Source organism: Eptesicus fuscus, chromosome 18 (genome assembly GCF_027574615.1).
Source record: "Eptesicus fuscus isolate TK198812 chromosome 18, DD_ASM_mEF_20220401, whole genome shotgun sequence".
NCBI classification, from domain to species: domain Eukaryota; kingdom Metazoa; phylum Chordata; class Mammalia; order Chiroptera; family Vespertilionidae; genus Eptesicus; species Eptesicus fuscus.
This window is the reverse complement of record NC_072490.1, coordinates 37,852,178-37,879,793: the sequence shown is the minus strand read 5'-3', so window position 1 is coordinate 37,879,793 and position 27,616 is coordinate 37,852,178. Positions and strand designations below refer to the sequence as shown.

General features: G+C 41.5%; 1 protein-coding gene and 1 non-coding gene across 2 annotated transcripts in view; one reads left to right on the top strand and one right to left on the bottom strand.

Moving 5' to 3' along the window:
• The first annotated feature begins 1,047 nt into the window (after positions 1-1,047).
• LOC114228657 (small nucleolar RNA SNORA32) lies at positions 1,048-1,164 on the top strand. The gene has a single exon (XR_003614791.2). It is a non-coding gene; the product is annotated as a small nucleolar RNA SNORA32 (small nucleolar RNA).
• Positions 1,165-8,147: 6,983 nt separating this feature from the next.
• The window catches only part of RAD18 (RAD18 E3 ubiquitin protein ligase), an 80,845-nt gene continuing 61,376 nt past the window's right edge, over positions 8,148-27,616 (bottom strand). Inside the window, exons 12-14 of the mRNA XM_054708116.1 lie at positions 16,573-16,635; positions 8,920-9,043; positions 8,148-8,585 (exon numbers count right to left, since the gene is read on the bottom strand). Of these exons, the coding sequence (XP_054564091.1) occupies positions 8,944-9,043; positions 16,573-16,635 (163 nt within the window). The 3' untranslated portion in view covers positions 8,148-8,585; positions 8,920-8,943. The remainder of the gene's footprint in view (positions 8,586-8,919; positions 9,044-16,572; positions 16,636-27,616) is intronic.

Here is a 27,616-nt window from a genome sequence, read left to right as displayed (position 1 = left end):
GCATTTTCTTTTACCTCTTTTTTTAAAATATATATTTTCTTGATTTTTTACAGAGAGGAAGGGAGAGAGACAGAGAGCTAGAAACATCAATGAGAGAGAATCATTGATCATCTGCCTCCTGCACACTCCCCACAGGGAATGTGCCCGCAACCAAGGTACATGCCCTTGACCGGAATCGAACCCGGGACCCTTCAGTCCGCAGGCCGACGCTCTATCCATTAAGCCAAACCGGTTAGGGCTTTTTTTACTTCTTTATGCATACACATGTCACATGAATACATAATAATACATTTTAAACCCTGGAATTTACTATAGGTTTGCAATCTCTTTATTATATTATCAAGTTATGTCTACAAGTATTCTTCCAAAACATTTAATAGCTTTAAAGTACATCACATGAATGTACCATTATTTATTTCCTTATGGGTGACCTTGAGATATTTTTATTTTGCAATTTAAATAACATGGCAATGGGAAACTTCCACTTTCAGACAAAACAGGGATCAGATTTACTCCCCATGCCTGGGAAAAAGAAGAAGGTTTTAAAACCAGCAGTTTTTAAGAAACTGGTCACCAGGCAATGAAGGACAGTGACCCCCAAGAGATGGAAACCACTAAGGACAGCGCGCCCTGGAACTGCTCCCGCGTCCTGCCTTGGTTCCCAGGTCCCAGCGAGGGTGGGCACCAGGTGGAGCACGACGAGCTCCCTGAATTGAGCAGGAGCTGGGAGTCCAGAGAGACCAGTTAGTCAGAGACACGGGGAGGTTTCTGCACAGAGCAAACCCTGGAGGCCCTCAGGTCCGCCCGAGTCTTCAGCAGAATACTGATTAGCACCTGTGAGGGAACTACTAGAACCTGGGACAGAACTATTTGAAACTAAACTACTCCTCTATATGTAACTCACGTCTCAAATTAGAAATCAAAAGGGAAATTAAAAAATACCTTTAACTCAATAAAAAGATACTCTAATTAAAAAATGGGCGAAGAAATGGAATAATCTTTTTTTTTTTCAAAGAAGACACCGAAATGGCAGATACACACATAAAAAGATGCTCAGTAGAATGCAGTTTCTCATTTGCTGTGGACATGACCACAAAACATTTCCCCAATAGGTTTTTTTCCTGCTATGTTGGTAGCATAGCATTCAGCCTACTGGGAACACTTAACTAACATTAATTTACATTGCCTAGATCACTGTCCACTATAAATATAACACAAGCTCTATGAGATTTTTGTAATAGCCGTTGGTAATCAGTGAGATTTTATGATAGCCTCTTATATGTCTGGGGCCTCGATGGCCTTTGTCTAGCCATACAGTTTGGCCTCAGTTACCATACCATACAGTTTTGATCATGATTATTCCTATTATATAGGACTGACTGAAATGACATCAGGATTGAGCAAAAAAGGGAATAAGATGATTAAGACTCAAACTCAGGAGGAACTAAGGCAGTGGAGGAACTCAGAACATGTGAAATCCCTTAAATAATTTATTAACTTTAAAAAACTGTGCCTATGTTACAAATAATAAAAGCCCTTTATACTTTTTTGTAGAAAAATAAAATAAAATAAAAAAAATAAAATAAAATAAAAAGATGCTCAATATCATTAGCTGTTGGGGAATGCAAATCAAAACCATGAGATACCACTTCACACCCACTAGCATTGCTCTAACAAACAGGGCAGATTAATCACAGCATTGGAAAGGATGTGGAGACACAGGAACCCTGATACACTGCTAGTGGGAAGTTAAACTTGTGCAGCCGCTTTGGAAAAGTTTGGCAGTTCCTCAAAATATTAAACACACAGCTACCATATGATCTCCAAATGCCATTCCTATGTACATACCCAGGAGGGGTAAAAACACATGTTCACACAAAAACTTGTATGCAAGTGCTTAGGCACATTATTCAAAGTAGTCATAATGAATAGAAATAACCCAGATATCCATCAGCTGATGAATGGATAAACAAAACGTGGTCTATCCCATATAATGGGACATTACTCAGCACTAAAAGGAAGTGGTGTCATGTACGATATGAATGAGCCCTGAGAACATGATGCTGAGTGAAGAAAGCAGTCACAAAGGGCCACACATTCATGGTGCTATTGACATGAAATGCACAGAAAAAGGAAATACAGAAAGGAAAAGCAGATTGGTTGTATCCTAGGGCTGAAAAGGGTAGGAGAGTTGAGGGGTGAGGATAAAGGGTGCAGGGATAATGAAAATGTCCTAAAATTAATTGCAATGATGGTCACACAACTCTGAAATACTAAAAGCCATTGAAGAGCATGTTTAAAATGGGTGAATCGTAGGTCGAGTGAATTCTATCTCCATGAAGCTGTTAAAACAAACAAGCAAAGTCACTGTGGTCTCCAGGGGTTCGGATGCCCAAGGATTGGTCCTGGTCCTCGTATGAGTCTCCATAGACGCCAAGGATGAGCCCCTGTTGGTTTCCTCCTCCTTCCAATCTTCCCATCCCTCCTGTTCCCTCCCCTGCAAGCCTCATAAGCCTAGGTACTAGTAACCCAACACCTGAGCCCTGAGGAGGCGAGGAGGCGATGGCAGCTCACACCAGCCTTCAGTGAGAAGGAACTCGCACAGCGGCTGTTGCTCTGCATACACAGCAGAGCCGGGTTCTCAGAGACTGGCCAAGGAAACACATGCCCCTCCTTTCCCACGGCCAGTCGTCCGGAAGAGTTGTGCTGGCTCCAAGATTGCAGGGAAGGGTGCCTGCCCGTTCCACACCGGGGAGCCCATCTGCCCAGCCTGATCCATGGCTGCCTGCGATAGGAATTTAACGTCCTGGTGTCCTGAAGATTTGCAATTACTTTCATAGGACCATGAGTGGAGGCGGGGCAGGGGCGATGTCCCCAACATGCCACACACCCAGAGAGAGAAGCCCACAGTACCCTTAAGAAATGCAGGGGCAGCAGCGAGGGCATTCTCCCTTCTCCTTCCTGCTAATACAAATTGTATCCCTTCTTAAAAGCTAGTCCAAGCAAAACCCATTTCTCATAACAGGTTTTCACTAGCTGATGTGAAATGAAAAAAAAAAAAGCACATGGCTAATGTGTTATAATCATTGCTACATTTAATTAGCTTTGCTGGAAATTTCTCCTACCTTTTTACTTTCTGTGTGACCGTTTCTTGTAAACTGCATAAAGCTAGATTTTTCATTTTCTAAAAATCACACATACTAAGTGTGTGTTCTTGGAATATGTATTTTTATCTGTTTCCTTATCTGGTGAAATTCTATAAAGCGGCAGTCGCCAACCTTTCAGAGATCCGCGGACCACCGGTTGGTGACGGCTGCTATAAAGGGTTTCCAGCTATCCGTTGCCTTCAGAGCTCCTAAATACAATAAAATTAAAACACCCAAGTACGTTTGGTCTTTGTTTGCTAATAACACTAAAAATGTCTTTCTCAGTTTCCTTCAAATTTAGACTGTCGGCTTTGATAGTTAACAGAAGTAACAGCCATAATGAAAGCTTTTGCACTTGCTGTGAAATTCCCACTGAAGAGTTGCAATAAATTTCTTAATGACCATTATTTAAAAATCCAAGGAACAACTTCCATTTAGTTTAATATTCTGGTGTCCTCTATTTTGAAAACCTGCCCATATATTTTATTGCAATAATGTTCCAACAATTCAACTTCTGTGAATCTAACCTAAGAATGTAATTCTGTTATTTAAAACTGGAAGTAACCTAAATGTCCAAGAATGGAGACTTTGTGCTAATACGGTACAGAATCCGGAAGGATTGGTGGTGCTCATTAACGGGCACTGATAATGCTGTGGAAGTGCTATGTGATGAAATGCTGAAGGCACTGTGTGTATTTAGTGTGGATGGTCCAGATTGTCTGACATAGCTGTGAAGTTAGTGAACACATAGTCAGCTATTTGCATGAGCATTTTAATGTTTTGTCTTTTGAACCAAAAGAGGATACATGCACAGGTTCTTAAGGATGAGGGCCACAGAGGATATGGAGGGAATATGGCGATTAACCTTACCACCTTGGATTGATTTCCAAGTTCCCTAGAGAGAAAGGTCAAAAATGAAATCTCTTTCCTGCATGTTTTCATAGGGCCACATACCTCTGCTTTGTTGCACTTACCACAACTGTAATTTGTGTAATTATGCGATTAATGTCCATCTCCTTTTCTGGTCTACAAGTTTCATTAGGGCAAGGCTTATCTTTGTTTTGCACACTACTTGACAGGAAGTCATGGGAGAGCAGGGAAGGGAGAGAGTAAAGAAAAGGTAAGGTAAAGGGATAAAAAGGGGAAAGGGATAAAAAGGAAGGAGAAAGAGGGAGAAGTAAATTTTTATGAGGGACATTGTAAACTGGGAAAGTAATCTCATTGTTTCCACACCGTAAGACTAAAACCAAGTTATCAAAATGATAATAAATTTAATAGCTGTGATATTTCCCCCTCTAATTTCATAATTAACTAGAGGCCCAGTGCACGGATTCGTGCACTGGTGGGATCCCTCAGCTTGGCCTGCACCCTCTCGCAATCTGGAACCCCTTGGGGGATGTCGCACTGCCGGTTTTGGCCCAATTACCACAGGCCAGGCCATGCGATATCCCCCAAGGGATGTAGTAGTGCATGAAGTGGCAGGCGGCTGGGAAGGAGCCCAAGCCCGGGCCAGTGCCTCGCTGGTCCCGCTCATCCTGGCCCTGCCTGCCGCCACCACTGCTCAGTAGTGGGGAGAGGCTTGTGTCGCCATAGCTGGCGCCCATCGGTCAGCTGAGCGGTGTTCCCGCTGTGGGAGTGCACTGACCACCAGGGGGCAGCTCCTATGTTGAGAATCTGCCCCCTGGTGGTCAGTGCATGTCATAGAGACCGGTCAAGTGATTGCTTAGGCGTTTATATATACTAGAGGACCAGTGCACGGATTCGTACACCAGTGGGGTCCCTCAGCGTAGCCTGTGGGGATCTGGCAGAAACCAGCAGTCCAACGCCGCCTGCCACTCCTGCAATGGCAGGAGACTTTGTGCTAATCCCGACCCCGTTGCACCTGCCGCCACCGCTCGGTAGGCTCTCTGCCGCTCTGCTACGGTCTCCAGGCTGCAGTGGCCAGCCATGAGCCCTGCATCTGGCGCCCACTGGTCAGCTGAGCAGCGCTCCCGCTGTGGGAGTGCACTAACCACCAGGGGGCAGCTCCTGCATTGTCTGCCCCCTGGTGGTCAGTACACATCATAGTGACTGGTTGTTTGGTCGCTTAGGCTTTTATATATATATATAGATTACTTTTATAACAAAAACATATAATAGGAAAAAATGTGCCTCATTTAAACAATTGTTATTTTTATCAGTGCTAAGGATTTTGTAATCTACTGTTTCTGCCTTTTCCCTGGCTCTAAGAAAACTCAGAGTGCAATTTCCTTTTCATCCACAGTCACTCTATCAGTGGAATGGTCTAGACAGCTGCTTTCTCTTCATTCTACAGGGCCAAGGGCCACAAGGAAAAAAGTCCTCTACTCACTATTTGTTTACCCCTGTTGACATTAATCTTGACCATACAAGTCAGTTTTTAAATCCATACCAGCCTCCCTATATAACCCACATTGTCCTATGTGTGTGAATTACTTTTTCAACTTGACCAGTGATTCTCAATGAGGGGTATAAAGGAGAGAAGGGGTTGGAGGATGAAAGGATGGGCTGACACTCAGAACCATCTAGACCCGTCCTTTCTAAATTACATACAGCAGCTTACCTGTGCCCTCAAACCATAAGCATCACTGTTGTGAGGTGACACACCCACAGTAGCTGTTATACCCTAAAGGGGAGTAAGGAGGTAAAAGTAAAAAACAAACTAGTGATTAGGATCCTATTTTCACTAAAAGGTGAAATCAGAAGCTTATCAGTTTTAATCCTGGATTTAACACGTACTTTAAATTCCTTATTCTCAAATAAATATAAAAACACCTTCCTTTCAATGTGTAAATGTTAAATGTATGCTAAGTGTTAACAACCAGAGCTCAGTAAATGCCCTTTAACCTTTATTTTTCAAGCAGACTTGCGAGGTTCTTGACATTGGGAGGTTTCTCAATCTCAGCACCAATGACATTTTGAACCAGATAATTCTTTTTCTTTTTTTTTAAATTTTTTATTACAGTTGACAGTCAATATTATTTTATATTAGTTTCAGATATACAGCACACTGATTAGACAATTAAATAATTTACAAAATGATCCCCTCGATAATTCAAGTACCCACCTGGCACCATACAGTTAGTACAATATTATTGACTGTATTCCCTATGGTGTACTTTACATCCCCATAACTATTTTGTAACTACCAACTTGTACTTCATCCCTTCACCTTTTTCACCTGGGTCCCTCTATCCCCTCTCCTCTGGCAACCATTAGTTTGTCCATTGCATCTGTTTTGTTTGTTCTTTTATTTAGTCATTTAGACTCTACATATAAGTAGAATCACATGGCATTTGTCTTTCTCTGACTTATTTCATTTAGCATAAAAGCTTCCAGGTCCATCCATATTATCGCAAATGGTTAAGATTTCATTCTTTTTTATGGAGGAGTAATTTTCCATTGTATATATGCACCACGTTTTTATGAACTGGATAATTCTTTATTGTGGGCTAAGTTGTGGGTCCCTGCCCCCAATGCCACTCATACATTGAAGTCCTAACCCCCAGTCCCTCAGATGTGAATGTATGTGGAGATAGGGTCTTTAAAGTGGTAATTGGGATAAAAACAAGCTTATACAAATGGGCCCTGGTCCAGTATGACTGGTATCCTTAGAGGAGGAGATTAGGACACAGATGTGAGAACAAAAAAGAAAGATCATGTGAGGACCCAGTGAGAGCCAAGGGGAGAGCTCCCAGAAGAAACCAACCCAATGACAACCTGGTCTTAGATTGCTACCCTCCAGAACTGTGAGGGGAAAAAGATTCTCTGTTTCAGCCACACGGCCTGTGGCACTTGGTTAGGGCAGCCCAGCAAACACTCCATGGGGGTTGGCCTGTGTGTTTTAGGATATTTAGAAGCATTCCTGGCCTCTACCCATGATACTAGTGGCAATTCCCCAAACCCAGATGTGACAGCCAAATATCTCTACACATTGCCCAATGTCCCCTGGGGAGCAAATTCGTCCTCCCTTCCCCACTGAGAAGAGTTTCAGAGGCCGCTGTCACCTCTGACTGCCAGTGCTCACTGCTACCTCACTGCGTAGATAGTTAAATATTACCTGAGTGAATTCACTTGCCTGCCTCCGTGTCTTGGCTCTCACTGCTTCCTTGCAAACTCACTTTGCTGCAAACAGTGTAGTAATTATTTCCAGTTTAATTTATAGCAGACTGTGTACTTTTTAATGATACAAACACTTTTCCTTTTAGCATAATTTCTGGCAACTCAGACGTAAATATCACATCAATGTTAAGCCCCACGCTGTCTGACATTGCTCACACACTGCCCCTCGGATCCTTCGACGCATTCAGTGGGTGCTGCCGCCTTTAGTTTCCCTAGTGCACACTCGTGATTTTAGGTCAGGGGTGGGGAACTTTGTTTCTGCCAAGGGCCATTTGGATATTTATAACATCATTCTCGGGCCATACACAATTATCAACTTAAAAATTAGCCTATTATTTGGGCAAACATTTAATTTACTCACCCCTAATGCCTTGGCAGGGTCGGACATTTCCCACCCCCATTTTAGATTAAATATTATGACAAATTATTATGCAATCACTTGAAGCTCAGGGAACTCATAAAGAAAACAAATAGCCATGTAAGTGTTAAAACGCTTAACTCTAAGTTATAATGAGACTCCACACATTACCCTGAAACCCGAGAGCATACCAAAATGCCAAAGTCCACGGAGACACTGTCTGGAAAGCGGAAGTCACAAACATCCTGGAACATTCATACATTTGTTGTCAACACTGCCACATTCGCTAGCTTGTCACTGGAGAGCTGATGTATCTGGGCTGGGCGGTGGCGGAGGGTGAAGACTGACTGAGACGCCAGGGAGACATGAGGGACTCTGGAAGCGACAGGGGCCTGGTGCACATTTCACACAGAGGTTATTTCTGACCAACCCCTTCGATGATTTGTAGCTTATACTCAAGATACTGTTTCAAGCACATGATTTTAAATTGATGTAGAGTCTAGTCATTTACAAAATCCATTTATTGCAGCATTCTTTTTAATGGCTAGGATTCAAAGTGTTAAAAATTCCATTTACCCAAGTGAAAAGAAAGACTAACAATAACCATTTGTCATTGCCATTTCTGAAGACTGTGCCCAATGTTTTTAATTTATTGTTTGTGACCAACATCTGAATAACGTGTAAGACATGGGTCTAACAACTGACTACCTTAAACTCAGGCAACAAACATCACTAACTGCTATAACGGGCATGATGGCATTCAGACTAACACGCGCACGTGTACACACACACACACACACACACACACACACACACACATGCACACCGAGGATGCTGACACCAAGGATGTGAGTTATGACATCCTGCCTTTCTAGAAATAGAGGCCTTAACTCCTCGACTGCTCCTGTAGGAAAAGGTTGAAGAATCCTTTCTGAAGTGGGCTTCTCCATGGAAGAGAAGGAGAATGGGTTAAGGACATTCTGAAATTCAGAAACAAAGCCAAACAAAAAACCCTTTGCAAAAAAAGCCTGTGTTCTATGCAAAACTGGTGAACATGTGAAGTCAGTATTTGAGAGAAATATATCCCAGCAAAAGGTAACTGACCAAGGGAGGATGTTTTGTAACTTTCCCCCCCCCCCCCCCCCCGCCACCGGGCTGAAAAAGACAGAAAAGAATGAAAAGTTGGTTAAAAATATTTAGAATTTACACCCTTATGTGGGCATTATGAATATGAAATCTATATGGCAACAGAAAGTACCATATTCGGATCACTACCCTGGGAAAGTCGCCAAAGCCACGCTAGTTCCTATTCCGCTTATTTCTCGGCTCCATCTCTGCACTTTCTGGTCTTGTCCGACGATTCTGTGTTGGACTTGTTTCTGCGTCTTGAAGATCATTTCTGAAAACAGTAAAATGGAATTGGCATCTTAGAAAATAATGACCATTATTATTTATAGCAGTTTCTAGTTTACAAGTGCTTTCATAGACATCTTTTCATTTAAACCCCCAAACAGCCCTCTACTCCACTGACCAGTCTGTTAAAATAATTATTATTATATATTATACTATAATTATAAATATTATTAATATTATTATTATTCCCATTTTCAACTGAGAAAACAGTGATTACCAAAGATCACAGGCATAAGTGACAGAGCCAGGAACGGAACCCCTTTCTTCTGAATCAAAATCTAATAGTTTAAGCTTCTACTTAATATGTTAGAAAGATGCACACACACATACACACAAACAAAAAAAAACTGCCCCATCCTAATAACAAACAAAGCCAGATAGTCCAAAATAATCATAACTTTTCTTGATCCTATCAGACAGCTGAGACTGTTAGGCAAGAAAACAAATTTCCAAAGAAAGATAAGCCCCTCCAAAGAGATGGGCCACGTGAATTCGCTCACTGAGCAGAGCACTGAGAAAAAGGTGGCTGTCAGCTGACAGAGTTTCCTTTTTATTGAATTTATCTGGGTGACACTGGTTAACAAAAATATACAGGTTTCAGGTGCACAGTTGTACAACACATCATCTGACGCTGTATTGTGTGTTCACCCCCCAGTCAAGTCTCCATCCGTCCATCACCATTTATCCCCTCCTCCACTTCCCTCCATTCCTGCCCCCTACCCGGCAGGCAATCACCACACTGTTGTCCCTGTCCATGAGTTTTTCTCAATCCCTCCACCCCACCCCTCTCCCCTGAGAGCTGTCAGCCTGCTCTCTGTCTAGGAGTCTGTCACTATTTTCTTGTTAGTTCATTTGAATGATTCTGAGATATGGGCTAGGGGGCCCTGCCACAGGGGGCAGACAGACACTTGCAGGCTCTCTTCCAGGTGCTTCCTCCAGGTGCTCAGGAGAAAGGTGGGGAGCCGGGCAGGAAGACGGAAGAGAACCCACAAAAAAGGCAAAAGATTTGAGGAGGCATTTCATCAAAAACCCAAGGATAAAATACCAGCCTCCATGATTTGGCATTCATGAAAGGAAGGAAATGCAAATTAAAATGACAATAAAATAATACTGTATATCTACTAGAATGGCTTAATAAAATAAAAAGTAAAACAATAACCAAGTACCGGCCAGGATATGAAGCAACTAGAACTCGCATACATGGCTGGTGGGGCACAACTAGGCAGTTTCTTACGGGCTGAACTTACACTTGCTATACAAGCCTGTAATGAATGCCACTCCTAGGTCGATGATATTTCTCTCTCATTGATGTTTCTATCTCTCTATCCCTCTCCCTTCCTCTCTCTCTAAAAATCAATAAAAACGTATTTTAAAAAATTGAGTTGAATTATAGGACACCCAGCTGGCATTCTAGAATTGCTTTTTGGTTTGGGAAAACACCACCTCTCCTCCCTCCTCCCCAATCAGAACTGGTACTAGAACCATAGTATGGAAAGGTTTATTACTCACATAAAGAGGCTTTTCTGGGGATAGCGGGGCAGGCTTCCCAAGTTGGAAATGGAAACTGCCTTGAGTGGGTTAAGAGAGTGGGTTCCCATACACAGATAGGGACTTGCATGGTTTGCCAGGACCAAAGGAGGGAGCACCCAGGATTTCCTATCAGCTTGTCCAGATGTGGGACAGAAGAGGAAGAGGAAGGGCTAAGACCTAAAAGCTGCCAGCAAACAACAAAATAAAGGAACCAGACTCCTTATGACAGGGTGTAGACTGATGAAGAACTCAGTCCAGAGAATTACCATGTAGTGCCAGCTCACAGCTGTAGACCAGTGGGAGAAGCACTAGACTTAGGCTTAGGAGATTCAAGACAATTCACCAACCTTCTGGGCTCAGATTTCTCATAAAACACAGTGAGTAAAGTTTCTTCTCTTCCGTGCAATCAGAGGGATTAAATAATAAAATGAAAATGAAAGTACCTAATATAATAAGTACCATTGTTATACTAGTTTATAACAATGTAGCACATATTAGGAATTTGAGAGATATTAATTAAATGATATTTATCTTCTCTAATACGCAGAAGTAATTCTTGCTGATTTTATTAGTATTTACTTCCTAGGATATAATGGAACAAAGGAAAGAAAAACATATTGGCCAACATGCCAACTTCCTTGGGATAAACCAATTTCTGTCTCTGGATAAAGGTCTATTAAGAAGGATGGGTCTCTGGTTTTGTCACCAGATGACAGAAAACTCTTTGGTTTCTTTCTACTTAAATAGAAGGGCGACTCAATATGTGCTATGACAGAACTGGTATCCAAAAAGTTCTTCATAGACAAGAGGCATGAGCTGAATCTTAGAAGAGGAAAAATAGGAAGGATAATAAGTGTGTCCAGAGATGATTTCCCAGATTCAGGACAGGAAGCCATTAATGGCAGTAGAGGGACACTAGGTTCAAAAGGAATGGACAGTGAAGGGTGGTCAATAAGCGAACAGATTAAACTTAAGATTCTGTGAAGTCAAATAAGCAAGACAAAACAATCAGAGTGATGACTCTGGAGGAGTTCTGCACTGTAACCTTTACTGCATCCAGTTCTTGGCACAACACTTTAAAGGGAACATGAACAGACAGACTGGAGCCTGTATACATGCCTGAGACTTGCAGAGGCAGGAAGCTTCCCAGGTTCTTTTGTCTCAAGGAATCATCCTTCTTTCCATTATAGGCCAGGCCTCTGATGAATAAGATCATTGTCTGGAGGCAAGTCCACAGGCCCACTCTGCGTTTAGCTTGCCTGGCTCTACACCCACAAACAGGGAGGCCAGGCCCGTCAGCAATACTTTTTTTTGATGGGCTTTTGCTCCTTGCTGCTCCTGGGTGGTTTTCCTTTCCATAGTTTTTCTCATCGAACTTTTAAGTGTTTCTTGGGATTTGTTTTTTTCATCTTTTTTTTTGCTTTTTGGTATATACTGAGGTTTATGTATGCTTATACTTACTTTGTCTTCCTGATGGATTGATCATTTTGTCATTATAAAATATTTCTTTGTCTTTAGTTACATTTTTGTCTTAAGGTCTATTTTGTCAATTATTAATATAGCCATGGCAGCTTTCTTTTGGTTATTGTTGCATGGCATATCTTTTTCTATCCTTTTACTTTCAATTTATTTATCTTTGAATCTAAAGTGCATCTCATGTAGAAAGCATATAGTTGAATCATGTTTTTTCTTTAAAAAAATCCACTCTGCCAATCTCTGCCTTTTTTAAAAATATACTTTACTGAATTTTTACAGAGGGAAAGAGAGGAATAGAGAGTTAGAAATATCCATGAGAGAGAAACATCGATCAGCTGCCTCCTGCACACCCCCTACTAGGGATGTGCCCGCAACCAAGGTACATGCCCTTGACCAGAATTGAACCTGGGACCCTTGAGTCTGCAGGCTGACGCTCTATCCACTGAGCCAAACCGGCTAGGGCCAATCTCTGCCTTTTAATAGAGCGTTTAATACATTTATGCTTAGTGTATTTACTGACAAAGCAGGATTTATGAATGTCATTTGCTATTTGTTTTCTATAGTGCTTATGTCAATTTTTTGGTTCCTCTATTCTCTGCCTTCTTTGGTGTTAAATATTTTCTAGTGTACCACTTTAATCCCACTTCTTTTATTTCTTTTATTCTATTTTAAATTTCTTAGTGGTTGCCCTGGTAAATATAATTAACATATTCATTTATAACAAAATATGCCTAGAAGGATAACATAGATACTTATAGAACTGCTACATTTTGTTGAAAAGTAAAGCTGTGGAGGCTTTTCCTGATTCTGCCTCTAAAGCTACATATGGAGCCCTGGCCAGGTACCTCAGTCAGTTAGAGCATCGTCCCAAGGTTGCAGGTTCAATTCCAAGTCAGGGCACATACAGGAAGCAACCAATGAATACATAAATAAATGGAACAACAAATCAATGTTCCTCTCTCCCCTCCTCTAAAGAAAAAATCCAAAACACAAATAAATAAAGCTACATTATAGCATAAGCTTATTTACACTATTGTACACTCAGCTGAAATCAAGAGTCCTGGATTCTGATCCTGGTAGTGCCACTAACTAGCTGTGGACCTCGACCTAGTCAGTTTACCTCTCTGGAACCCAGCTTCCTCTCCACATAATGAGGGGACTGGACTAGAGGAGCACTTACATTTTTCCAGCTTTAACATTTATTATCAAGTGATGGGGTTTGTTTGCTAAGTGTTTTCTTACCAATAATGACTTTAAGAGGTCATCATTGTTAAAAATGGACTTGGGCTCAAGAATTCTGGGCTACAGCTTGTTATAACCGTTGGTGTCAGGATGATTCCCAATAAAAGAGAACATGATTAGTGAAGGAGTGGCCTCCTCTCTCAGAATGCAAAGTTAAATAATGCTTAGCTGAAAGCAATGCAACCAAAATCTCAAACTTTCATGCAACACTGGTTTGAACCATCAAATATCTCATTAGTCTGATAAACCTACTCATGTTGTGTTCCTTGGATACACCACACTTTTCCATTTTCTAGCGACTCAGCTATGAAACTACAAAATGTCAATATCCTTTGGAAAGATAGTATAGCTCAGTGGTCGGCAAACTGCGGCTCGTGAGCCACATTCGGCTCTTTGGCCCCTTGAGTTTTTAGCAAAGGTCAGCTTAGGAGTACCCTAATTAAGTTAATAACAATGTACCTACCTCTATAGTTTAAGTTTAAAAAATCTGGCTCTCAAAAGAAATTTCAATCGTTGTACTGTTGATATTTGGCTCTGTTGACTAATGAGTTTGTCGACCACTGGTATAGCTTAAAGGTTGAAAGAGTTGACTTGGACACATTAAGCTCCACTCAGCTCCATCACTCATCACTTACTGCTAAGTGACATTGGGCTGGAGACTTGCCTCTTTCAGCTTCAGTTACCTCATTATAAAAAGGAATAACCATACATCATAGTATTGTTATGCTATTTCAATGAGAGCAAACATGCAAAGTATTGACTGTGGGTTGGAGCTGTGTTGACACTGGGGTTACAATGTTAAACCTGGTAGGGGAAATGGACAAAGAGCCATAAGGACATGATCCAGAAGGTAAGGCCAGAGAAGACTTCCATGAGAAGCAGGTCTCGAGTTTAGGCCTGAAGGGTTAAGAGTAAACGAGAAGAAAGATGAGAAGAACATTCTGGGTAGAGACAAGCGTGTTCAAAGGCCCTGGGATGAGCAGGCATGTGACATGAAGACACCTGTATCAAAGGAGCAAAGAGAAAGCACAGGTGTGTGATAACACACAAGACTGGAGAAGACCAGATCATGCAGGACCTTTCAGGCATATTAAAGAGTCCCTTCTCAATCCTAAAAGGAATAAGAAGCTACTGCTATTTTTAAAGTAGAGAGATGAGTAACAGTGATCAGATTTTCATTTTACAAAGGTCACTCTAGCTGCAATATGGAGATTAGATTGTAAAGAAGCCAGAAAATAAGGAATAGACAAATTAAGACACAATTTATTGCCCAATCAAGCTACAATGGTAGCATGAACTAGGGTGATGAGAAGGGTAGAAATAAATGAATGAATTCCAGATATTTAAGAAGTAAAATCTATAAGAGTGATCACAGAGGCACCATAGAACAAGATGTCAAGAATGACAGATTTTGTTGGGGCGAGGGGAGGGCGTAAGAAATTGGCTGAAAAGGAACACCAGAAGAGGATCATGTTTTTATTTTGCTTTAAAAACTATTTTGGGGGGTGTAGGAGAGTAGATAAGGTCAAGTGTTCAGCTTTGCACATGTTGATTTTAAAGAGTCTTAAAAAATATCTAAGGAGAGACATCAAGTAGGTAGTTGATATTTATATCTGGGGCTCAGGAGAGGTACTGGCAGGAGAGATAAATTTATTAGGAGATCAATTTAATCTTAATCAACATCAACAACTAATGATCTAGGTTGAGCAAAAGGAAAACAGTTTACTGTGTCTCATAAGTGAAAGAAGAGAGGCTTTTAAGAAAGGCGAAGAAGCCCTAGCTGGCTTGGCTCTGTGGATAGAGAATCGGCCTGCGGACTGAAGGGTCCCAGGTTTGATTCCGGTCAAGGGCACATACCCGGGTTGTGGGCTCGATCCCCAGTGGGGGACGTGCAGGAGGCAGCCGATCAATGATTCTCTCTCATCATTAATGTTTCTATCTCTCTCTCCCTCTCCCTTCCTCTCTGAAATCAATAAAAATATATTTTAAAAAAAGAAAGGTGAAGAAGTCAATAGTATCAAACACTGATAAGAAGTCAAGAGAGATAAGGTCTAAAAAATGTGCTCTGGATTTAGCAACATGGCGTTCTTCAGTGGCCTGAGTGAAAGCTATGTCAGAATGATGGGACTGGCTGAGTATGTATGTTGAAGAGCAAGTAAGTGGAAAATAAGGAAACGGAGACTGCAAGTTCAGATAATCTATTAGGAAAGGAAGGAGAGATACAATAGCAGCTGGAGGATGAGAATGAGTGAGATGAGAGGCTGAGTACGGTGTTTTTGTCTGCTGGCTGTGTGGTTGGCTGGTTTTAGGATGGGAAAGATTTGAGCATGCAGGAAACCCAACAAAAAATTACAGTTGAGAAGGAAAGGTTGCCTATGAGTGAAGGGACACAGCAAAGTTCCTGACAAGAGAGTAGGATGAAGGAGAAGGAATTAGCCTCCAATAGGTGTTAGGACATCCCTTTATTATAAGAAGAGGAAATGAGGATTAAATCTGTACAAATGCAGGCAGATTTATATGTTTGGAAAGATGAAGATCCCACTATAATGGCTTCGGTTTTCTCTATAAAGAACCAGGTCTTCAGCTGGGGGCGGGGCGGGGGGAGGTGTGGAGCCACTGAAAAAAGCTGAGTTTTCAAATAATCCTTGTGAAGAACAGGACAAAGAAGTGATTGCAGGCCCAGTAGAACTGCTGCTAGGCAATTCTAACGGCCTATGGGAGGTATGTGATCATGAAATTATTGTATATTTTTCCTGCTGTACTACAGGTCACTCCTGTAGGTGGAGATTAATGAAAATGTATTATTTTCTGGCACTGTTCCTTTCCTGCTTACCTACCAGTGGGAACTGGAATAGTCCCCCACCCCCACCCCAAAGTCTCATTTCCCAGACTGATTCATAAGTGGTATAGGAAAAGTAAAAGTGCATTTATTCTACACTAAACACATCTTATGGCTAGGAACATCCAGAAAAGGATTAGAAATTTCTAAAGACTCGAGCCAGTGCTTAAGGCCAAACTATAATCACCTATTGGAACAATTTGTCTTTAGAAAAACAACTCCTGACAAATATTCAGAGTTATTACACTGGGATTCCATTTATAAGCAGAAATATACAGAAACAATAAACTAGAAATCTTTACCTGGAGGTGTATGAATTATTACTTTCTTAAACCAGAGAGCACAAACATTCTTTTGTTTGAAAATCAACTGTACAGAATTACAATTTCTCAGGTCAAAATGGACACTTAATAATTACGAGAACTCACTTATGTGATGCTTCCCAGGCTTCCTCCTCTTCGAGAATATCTCTTATGATGTCCGAACTGGAACTAAAAGGATATATGTCAATATTTCCAGACAATAAAGACAGTATGGTTCTATTTATATAAAATTCTAAAAAAAAAAAAAAAAAAGGCAAACTAATCTATAGCGACAGAAAGCAAACCAGCAGACCAGGGGTTACCTGTAAGGGGCACAGGTGGACAAGGAGGGGTTACACGGTGGCAAAGGAAACTTTGGGAGTGAGGGGAAGGTTCACCATCCTGATTGTGGGGATGGTTTCATAGCTGGATACATACATATACATGTCAAAATTCATCCAATTATGTGCTTTAAATATTGAAGCTACTTTTTAAAAAAACCTTTATAAGTTAGCAATAATAATGAAAAACATACAAAAGCTTAAATAAATCTCTCAACATAAAACCTGGATTCAAATGGAATATAGTCAAAGGCCTTTTCAATTTCCTATGGCAACCCAAGATCAAATCATGAGGTTTTTGTTGTTGTTGTTTTGAGAGAAAAACATCCATCAGTTGCCTCCTATATGCGACAGGGATAGGACCCAAAACCTAGGTACGGTCCCTGACCGGGATTGACCTGCAACCTTTTTGGTATATGGGATGATGCTTCAATCAACTAAGCCACCCAGCCAGGGCTCAAATTGTGTCTTAGAAACTGCACTCTAGTCATCAGATTCACAAGAAATACTAAGTTCTGATGTGGCTTTTACTCCCTCTGTAAACAAAGTAAAGTAAAATTAAATTAGTTTTAATTGTGCTAATAATGGAATTTGTTATAATGTAACCTGGCTTAAAATACTATGTCTTTCTGGCCTATCTGTGCAGGGTAAAGAAAATTATAGAGGGTATATATTATTTCTTTTCAAAAATACCTTTTTACTGATTTTAGAAAGGGAGGGAGAGAGAAACGATTGGCTGCCTCCTGCACGCCCCCTACTGCGGACTGAGCCCACAACCCAGGCATGTTCCCTGACCAGGAATCGAACCAGTGACCTTTGGTGCATGGGACGATGCCCAATCAACTGAGCCACACCAACCAGGGCTCATGTATTTATTTCGTTATAAGAAAAAACTGTTTAAGGCTTTAGCATCATGTTCTTACCCAAATAAATATGTGTTTTTTTTAAAGGACATGTACAGCAATTATCTAAAAAGCATTTCTTTAGACACCCAAAGACATGGAATATCAGAGGCACTGTATGGGACAACTCAGAAGTAGTAGTCACTACCACAGGATGGAAAAGGCTAGAGTAAGAGGCTCATTCTCAGGTAAGAAACAACATGTTTGGAAATGTTAGTGTCAATCCTATTTTTAAAGACACTCTAGTAGACCAAAGAGTTTAAAAATTATAGATTTAAAGTTCCAATGAACCATTCTCAACCGCTTCTGACAATCACTTTGAAGCAAATACAGTTCTGTAGCAAATGTTTTACTCACGAGATTTCCGCCCAAATTCCCAAACTCTCAAGGAGCTCTCTGCAGGCCCCCCTCTGACTGTGGCCTATGTGGGGATTCCCATTGCACCTCAGGTCTGGTGACCCTCTGACAGAGCTAGCACCATAGTTCTCCGGCTTTTCAGAAAAAGGATTCTCATATGGTAGCAGCTTTTAGCATGGGTGGCTTGACAAAATAGGTAATAATAATGAAGCATTATATATTCAGTAATGCTTTTTGTTTATATTTTATTCATTATATATGCCCCTGCACACCTTTTTAAATCAGTTGTGCATGCGTTTGTGAGGCACTCTATACTATGGCTATAAGTGATACTTGCTGGGCATGTGCTTCTGAGACCCAGTGCAGTCATTCCTTCAGGCCCCTGTGGGAACCAGGGGTCAGGCCTGTCAGAGTACCCAAGCCTCTCCAACTTTCTCACACTGAGGAGGCCCACTGCTCAAATGCAAGTGCCCCTGAAATAATAACACATTAATTTATCACCAGTCATTTTCACCTTCGTGAAAACTGGCTCATAACAAGCTTTTCCATTAAACAGCTAGCTAAATGGAGTTTTTTATTAGCAGGAGGCTTTAAGGAGATCAAAGGCAGAGTTTACCAACTTTATTATTTTCCTGAGAGACAGACCCAGACAGCCAGCCACTCACTAGGGAGGGCTTAGATCCACTGCCACCCCATTCCCACTGAGGCCGTCTAACACCTTCTGATCCCAAGCTTTGTTATTCCTTACCGTGGTGATAATTACTCCAACTTAGTTCTTTTAATGTAACTATTCTGTTCCCTCTCTCTACTCAAGTTATATGGATGCCCTCATCCATTCTTTATCTAGATAGAGCAGTGATTTTCAGCCCGTGCCCCACAAAAATTGTTAAATTACGCAATACCTGACTATTTAGTCAGGGGCACTGACCTCTTTTCCCTTAGACTGCCCAACAAAAAATGACAATAGCCAACATAACAATAGCTGTTCAATGTGAATGAATCAAAACTATACCTACTTTTTTGTCAGATTGGCAAAAGATAGATTTTTTGGTGTGCTGCATTTTTATTAATTAGTTTATGTGTGCCATGAGATGAAAAAGGTTGAAATCATTGGGCTAGAGCAACAGCAGTGCTTTTCAATTATTTTTTCATTATTTCCCCCACACAGCTTACCTTTTTAGACATTTTCCCTAATTACCACTCCATGGAATTTTAACGCCACAAATACAACGTATGTCTACTTATGTATTGTGTATATACTGAGCTTTATACATAAAAGGAGTAAGATATTTGGGCCATCTCCAACTTCTACCCGCCGGGGACAACACTGCTCCTGCTGAGAACCCCTGCCTCAGGAGAAGTGGGAGCAGGGGTGGTCCTGTGGCTCTGGGTCCTGGGAGGTGACACACAGCCAGAGAAAGTCACGTCAGCTCCTGGCTGATACCCCCAAACGCACGCATGCACTTTTTAATTTTTTTTAAACAGGAAGGTTACAAAGCATCCCTACTATTCTAGCTAAGTAAGCAGAATGGCCAAGCCTGTCAACTAACTTAGTAATCTGTGACCAATTTGCCTAGCAGCTTTCAAATCTCCAGTACAAATCACTGGATTGTTAAAGGAAAATATTTGCGGTACATTAATGACATAAATCTAAGAGGTTTTTGCTATGCTACCTCAGTGAAAACAGATGGCACAGGAGGCTGACAAAAAGCACATCTCACAAGTTGCCTGTAACCTCTCCTTCCTGAGACTTCAATGCCATTGACACCCCAGACTACGCAGCCCCAGGACTGCCTCGATTCTCATTACCATTCCTTCTCCTCCAGCTCGCCACTAACCTGACTGACAACCAAACCAAGAAAGTGAATGATAAAAGTCTGGGAAGTTTCAAGTTTACCGAAATTGAAGTTTCAGGATTATCTGCTGCATCTGCTGCTCCAATTCTAGTCACCGCTGAGAAAGGAAGCGTTGATACTAATACAATTGAAATACCAAACAGAACTGTTGCGTCCTTTTTAAAGTTGTGTACTTATATTCTTTCTACTCAAAAGCTACATTCCTGAAATTAAACATAGAGTCTCACAAACAGGATTTTACAGAGACTTAGACTATGGGGCATAACAGTCAGTGGCACTAAAATTATCACTCTCAGATCTCTGCCTTGTAAACAAAAGTAATTAATATTTTTGAAGCCTTAGTCATTTTAATATACATTAGAGATAGAACAATTCCTTTAATATACTTACAAGACATCTAAAAAGTCCTCCATAGGAGAAAATACTCACTCTGGTCAACCTAGGTCAGAGCACCACAAACCACACAACTGTAGCTTTTCATTCTTGGTCAAGGAATGTTTTCAGAGTATACTTAGCTTCTCTCTTTTGGTTTGGAACGTTCTGCAGTCAGGATTTAAGAAGCTGGATGGACATGAGGTCTGGTACCTATGGAAGGGTGTTCATATCATGCTCCCTAGCTACAGTGGATATTATTATACAGATTAAATACATGTGAGAAAGACTCAACGGCAAAAAAAAATATGAATTCTGAAGTCTATAAAATTCCCAAGCTCTGTTCAGGAAGTCTCCTAATTCCACCACACTTAATGTTTCATACCATTTGGACCTTATTTGCAGCTCAAGGTTTCAGAAGCATAAGCTACACTGGTTTTTGTTGGTTGGTTGACTGGTTGGTCTTTGGCCTCGTTGGTCTTCCTAAAATGTTTTACTTTTGCCATTCTGACCATAAGTGTAGCACACCTTATCAGGCAAAGGAAGTAAAACACTTTTGTGGCATCTCATTTCATTCCACTAGTCAAGATTTTACCAACAAAGAGGAAAAGTTATATGCCAAATACCTCTGGCAAAGGTATGGCTGGTAATACTATCCAGAGGGTGAAAGCAAAACTCTACTGTCAAAGTTAAGGTTTCAGCACTGTTTCTGTCACTTACTGAATAACCCTGGACAAGTTATTTCATCTTTAAAGTTTCAACAGCCTTACCTATAAAGTCAGGGGAATAGTCAATAGATACTTTTAGGATACTTTTAGGAATAGTCAATAGAACACAGAATGTTCACAAAATAGCTCAGCACATAATAAGTGTTCAATAAATGTCAGCTCCATTTTCAGAAAACCCATTTGGGTCTGAATTACCTGAATAACTGCCTCAGCACTAAGCTTCAATTTGGCCTAGGAAACCTGGTCACTAGTGAGCTCTATTTTAATCTTTAATTTCCACTGTTTCTATGGCACCAGGGTGCAAATTCATCAGAACTTGTTATTTATCCAGCATGGCAGGTACACAGGGTACTGTGGGGTAGGAAAAATGCAAACATCTGCTATAAAAATCCTGTGGATTAAAGATTACTTACAAGTGAAAATTTTCTGTTATCTAGAAGTTACTCTCCTCCCCTCCTGCCCCCCTGCCCCCCCACCATGTGGCATTAATTTGAACATGGTTGAGAATACTCAACTTAAAAAAAGCTCATTCGGGACAGCTTCCTGGAGGCTTGGTGGGGCTCACATAATGTCCACCAGACAACGGCACTGAAATGCTGCTGGCTACCACGAATCCTTCCTCACCCCCCTTTTCAGTAATCTGTTCTGCAGGGTAAGCAAAAGCTTGTAGGCCAAAATTTTACTAGTAGGCTGACAATAACATACTAGGATAGTAAACATCCTAGGTTAAAAAAAAAAATCACTCACTGACGACAATGCCAGAAATGACCATTTTGTGAGCAACTACTTCCACAAACTGTGATAATCGGCTTATGTGCTACCTTTACTTCATTTGAGGACCCTAGGTTCTAGCCCCACTTGACAGATCAACAAAGCCTTGGAGAAATTTAAGTAAAAAACAAACAGGGAAGTGAATGCAAAGCTCGTCTTCTTTCTATTATATCATGTTGCTTCAAGTAGTGGTAGCAGAAAATCCTATTAACCTGCAGAGTTAAGAGTACCACCTTCTCCTATGAATTCACCAGTGAGGTCTGTCAGACAACATCAACAAGGTTCATGAATAAAGCAAGGCTAAGCACTTCCCAGCTCTCCACTAGATCTAAGAAAAGATAAATGAAGAAATCTTCAAATATGAGAAAAATATAATACGAGAAAGAACTTATTTATCAAGTAATACATACTAAGTCCTCAAAAAGAGATGAAACCAGAAAACCAACTTAGTCTATATTCTATTCATTAACAATATATGATCATCTCATTTGCTTTTTAGACTCACCCTTATAGGAAAAAAACAAAAACAACAACACAAAACTATCGTTGTATTTTATCAATGAGGAAACTGTAGCCCAGGGAAATGAATTCCACAAACAAGCACAAAGCTATGCTGAGTTGAACTGGCACAGTGGAGTAAAGATGACTCGAGGTACTCGGATCACGTGGACACAGACCATTTAATGGATTTGATGTCATAGTATCTTAGGTGAAGCTACATCCCCTCAGAACAATGTCCCATTCATCCAAAATACCACTTTAAAAGAGCAAAAGATATGGAAGAACTATTCCATGTTCCCACATTTTCTCTAAAAAATTTCAACCAACAAAATTTACCACCTCAAACAAGATGAACCATTTAGCTTTCAGAAGTAATTTGAAGTTCATAAATGTTCCCAGACAAAAGGTTATAATAAAATACAAAACAGGAGTGTGTATTAATAGAAAAAGGGTTTATAGCAACATTAAATTCATTAAATGTCACATTCTTAACAGTTAAAAACCGAGTATAATTGTCAATCTTTGAAAAGCAATTATAAAGTTTTTTTTTAAAATTACAAAACCACACTAATATATTTGTCTCACCTTTCTGCCTGCATCAGCAAACTTTATTAACCAATTTATAACAATGACATTGGTGAAGATAGTGATGATTTCCAAAACAGTTTAAAGCATCTCTTTTTTGTATAAAGTAGATTAATACATTTACATGGTTCAAAATAAAAATGACATAAAAAGATGTACACTGAGCCTGGCTGGTGTTGCTCAGTGGTTGAGCATCAACCTATGAAACAGGAGGTCATGGCTCCATTTCCAGTCAAGGCACATGCCCGGATTGCGGGCTCCATGGGGAGTGCGGGGGAGGTGGGGTGGGAATTGAGGGGTGTCAGTGTGCAGGAGGCAGTGGGTCAATGATTCTTTCTCATCATTCTTTCTCTCTCCCTTCCTTTCTAAAATCAATAAAAATATATTTAAAAAGATGTATACTGAGAACTTTCACTTCTTCAACCATTTCCCCCAGGTCTCCAACAAGTAATCACTTATGAATTTGCTTATTCTTCTGGTGTTTCTTTATGCAAAAGTAAACATATAAGTATATGTCATTCCTCCCCTTTTAGGAAAAAAAAAAGACTATGCTATTCTGAATTTTGCTCTTTTCATTTATAAGCAAACTAGAGGCCCGGTGCATGAAATTAGCTCACTTGGGGTAGGGGGGTAGGAGGAGAGGGGGGGTTCCCTCAGCTCGGCCTGCGCCCTCTTGCAGTCAGGAGCCCTCAGGGGATGTCTGACTGACGACTTAGGCCTGCTCCAAAGCTGGCAGTTGGACATCCTTAGCGCTGCCGCGAAGGTGGGAGAGGCTCCCGCCACCACTGCTGCACTCACCAGCCATGAGCCTGGCTTCTGGCTGAGTGGCGCTCCCCCTGTGGGAGCGCACTGACCACCAGGGGGCAGCTCCTCCGTTGAGTCTCTGCCCCCTGGTGGTCAGTACAGTCATAGTGACCCGTCTTTCCGCCGTTTGGTCGATTTGCATATTAGCCTTTTATTATATACCTGGTAGGATGCTGAAAATCTCTCCATGTAAGTACATAGAAATTTTCCTCTTTTAATAATCGCATAGTATTTCATTGTGTTCATATACTGTAGTTTAATCAACCAGCCCCTGAACATGAAAACTTGAGTAGTTTCCATGCTTTTGCTGTTATAAATTCAGTGAACAGCCCTGGATATAGGTCATTTCTGTATGTGTGCAGCGCAGGTGTATCTGTACGACAAAATTCATCAGATTACTGGGTAAAAGACAAAACAATAGTACTTTCGGTTGATCTCATCGCATTGCCCTCCTTAGGGATTTATCATGTAGCACTCCAACCAGCAATAAACGAGAGTGTTTCCACAGCCTTATGCTACAGCATATTAGCAAATGTTAAGGTTTTCGCCAATCTCAACAGGGGAAAAAAGGATTTAATTTGCATTTCTCTTTCATGACTTTTGCCCATTTTTCTATTGGGTTTGGGGGTCCTTCCTTCTCAGTCTCTAGATGCACAAAAAGAATATCTATTCTTGAATGTTTTTTAAAAGGTTCTATTAAGCCCTGACTGGTTTGGCTCGGTGGATAGAGCGTCGGCCCGTGGCCTCAAGGGTCCCAGGTTCAATTCTGGTCTGAGGCATGTACCTTGGTTGCGGGCACATCCCCAGTGGGGAGTGTGCAGGAGGCAGCTGATCGATGTTTCTCTCTCAACGATGTTTCTAACTCTATCCCTCTCCCTTCCTCTCTGTAAAAAATAAATAAAAATATATTATTTTTAAAAAAGGTTCTATTAAACTGCTATAAAGGAGAAGAATGTATTAGTATGTCTTTTTTCATTGTCAAACATTTGTACTGTTATATCTAAAACTTAAACATTTTTTAAAGCTACATATTGAAAATTTTCTCAGTTGACAAAAAACAATTCCAAAGCAAGCATCTATTACATTTTAATTTTAATTCTGGCTGCAATCCAAAATCATATTTCTAGTACTCCTGTAATCAATGCAGGAACCCCAGCTAACCCCAATTAACTACCTATTCTGAGCTGTACACCAGCAACACACTGGGGAAAAACATGCTGGGGGAAAACCCCAAGCATCTATCTGACTTCATCTACAGACTAATCTCATTTAAAATTCTTGATGGCAAATCTCAAACAGGCAACCCTCACAGATGATCCTTCAAGATTCATCTGGCATGTTCCGTTTCCCACTGTCAAAAAGTCTTTCTCAAATTGCCTACTCTCAGCTGGTAATCAGGCCTTAACTACATTAAGAAAACAAAAGCAACGCGGCAGGAACAAGCCTGCATTAGACCTCCCACCTGCACTCGTACTAACTCCTTTGTCTTCCTTGACATTACTAGGGATGAATCAAGCCTGCTCTTAGCCAAGGCCAATTCTTCCACTTGATACACTTGATGCCTCCTCAGGACTTCACTCATTCAATCAGCTCCCCATCCTAATCACTTTCCCCATCTAATTCCTCCCTTAGTTCCCTGAGTCCCTCCAGATATGGACCTAATCGCCACTATCCTTCACAGCAAAACTTACTGAGAGTTGTCAGTAGTTACTGTTTCTCCTTTCTCCCTTAACATTTCCCCCTCAACTGGCACTAGCCAGTCTTCTACCCAAAACCCACTCAGGACCACACCTGCTATGACCTGTTTATTGCTGAAATCTACAGTCCCTTCTCTAACCTTATCTTATTTGACCACTTCACCTGTTTTTTTTCTGTTAGCTTCCATGATATGGCAATGTCTTGTTTCCCCTCATTCTCCAGTAGTTTACTTCCTTTGCTCAGTCTGTTCTAAGTGTTGGAGGAAGAGAGGGTACAGTCCTAGATGCCTTTCCCTCTTCTACACACCCATGCTACACGATCTCTGCCAGCACCATGCCTTTAATGAGTATCTCTGGCCCTACTTTCTCCCCTTACCTCCCCTCCACCTCCTTGTTTGACACCTCTACTTGGTTACCTCAGAGGCCCAAAACAAACCCTTGATTACCTATACGACCCACCCCCAACCCCTGGCCAAACTTTCTAATGGCCTTCTCAAACTTCCCCATCTTACTAGTAAGCAGTACCACCATTCACCCAGTTGCTAAAGCCAAAGCTTTAGGACTTATCCTTGAAGTTGAGCTTTTCCTTGCACACCATAGCCAAACCATCTGCAAATTCTGCCAATCCTACTTCCAAAATATATCCTCAATCCCTTCCCCCTCACCCATTTCTCTATTCTCTATTATTATAACCCCTGGAATGGATCGCCACAAATCCTAACTGGCTTCCCTGGGCAGGCACCTCTGGCCTCCAGCATCTTTTCTTTATGACACACAAATACTATCATTTTCTATGTGCCAAGGAAAAGGGTTGGGAAACACTGTATTAAAGAGAAGCATACCTTTTAGGTCAATCACTTTAAATTCTTATAAAAAGTGAAGAAAATGTATTGTGTGTTGTGTTTTGTTTTGTTTTTAAGAAAGAGAAATAAAAGGACACTAGGTGAACTCCAAACACTCGAGTATTGGTTCTCTGGAAAAATTCAATTTTGAGATATAATTAAACATTTATGTTTATGATTAACGGACACATTTGAGAAACAAAAGAGGATTATCAACTCTGAGAGTGTAACATAAGGAAAAATTATTTTTAACTAGAGATCCGATGCACAGAATTCATGTAAGGGGATCGGCCCTCACAGCCATGGCGGCTTGCCTCAGCCCTCGAAGCCCCAGCTTTGGAAGGTCGTCCGGAAGGTCATTCGGCTGTCTGGTCTAATTAGCATATTACACTTTTATTATTATAGACTAGAGGCCCAGTGCATGAAATTCGTGCACGGGGGTGAGGGGTGTGTGTGTGTCCCTCAACCCAGCCTGCACCCTCTCCAATCTGGGACATCCCTCTCACAATCCAGGACTGCTGGCTCCCAACCGCTTGCCTGCCTCTGCTGGATTGCCCCTAACCGCTTCTGCCGGCCAGCCTGATCACCCCCTAACCACTCCCCTGCCAGCATGATTAACGCCTAACTGCTCCCAGGATGGCCCGATTGCCCCTAAATGCCCTCCCCTGCTGGCCTGGTCACCCCTAACTGCCCTCCCCTGCCAGTCTGTCGCCCCTAACTGTCCTCCCTTGCAGGCCTGGTTCCCCCCAACTGCCCTCCCCTGCTGGCCTGGTCACCCCTAACTGCCCTCCCTGCAGGCCTGGCCCCCCCTCAATTGCCCTCCCCTGCAGGCCTGGTTCCCCCCCCCCCAACTGCCCTCCCCTGTTGACCTGGTCTCCCCCAACTGCCCTCCGCTGCCGGCCCAGTCACCCCTAACTGCGCTACCTGCTTGCCTGATTGCCCACAACTGCCCTACCCTGCAGGCCTGGTCCCCCCCAACTGCCCTCCCCTGCAGGCCTGGGTCCCCTGCAACTGCCCTCCCTTGCTGGCCATCTTGTATCTTGGAGTGATGGTCAATTTGCATATTACTATTTTATTAGATAGGAGGATAGCTGAATTGTCACAGCTAGAACTAGATACTGAATCAAGTTCTCAAGTTAAATGGGCGGGGGGACAAAATCATGATGCTTCATTTTGTTTTATTCTTTAGACTGTCAGCAGTACAAATGATTGGTACAAATAAAACCCAAATACTAAAAGATAACAAGATTCTATTAACAGGTTACAAACATGCAGCCCCATAATGAGAAACAAATTAAAAGACAAGAAACCTCTCCGTGATGGAAATGTCCTGAACCACTTAAGAAGCTTTCGTTTGATTATTGTTTTTCTTTGATATCAGGGATCGAGAAGCTAGGCATGAAGCTCATGATGA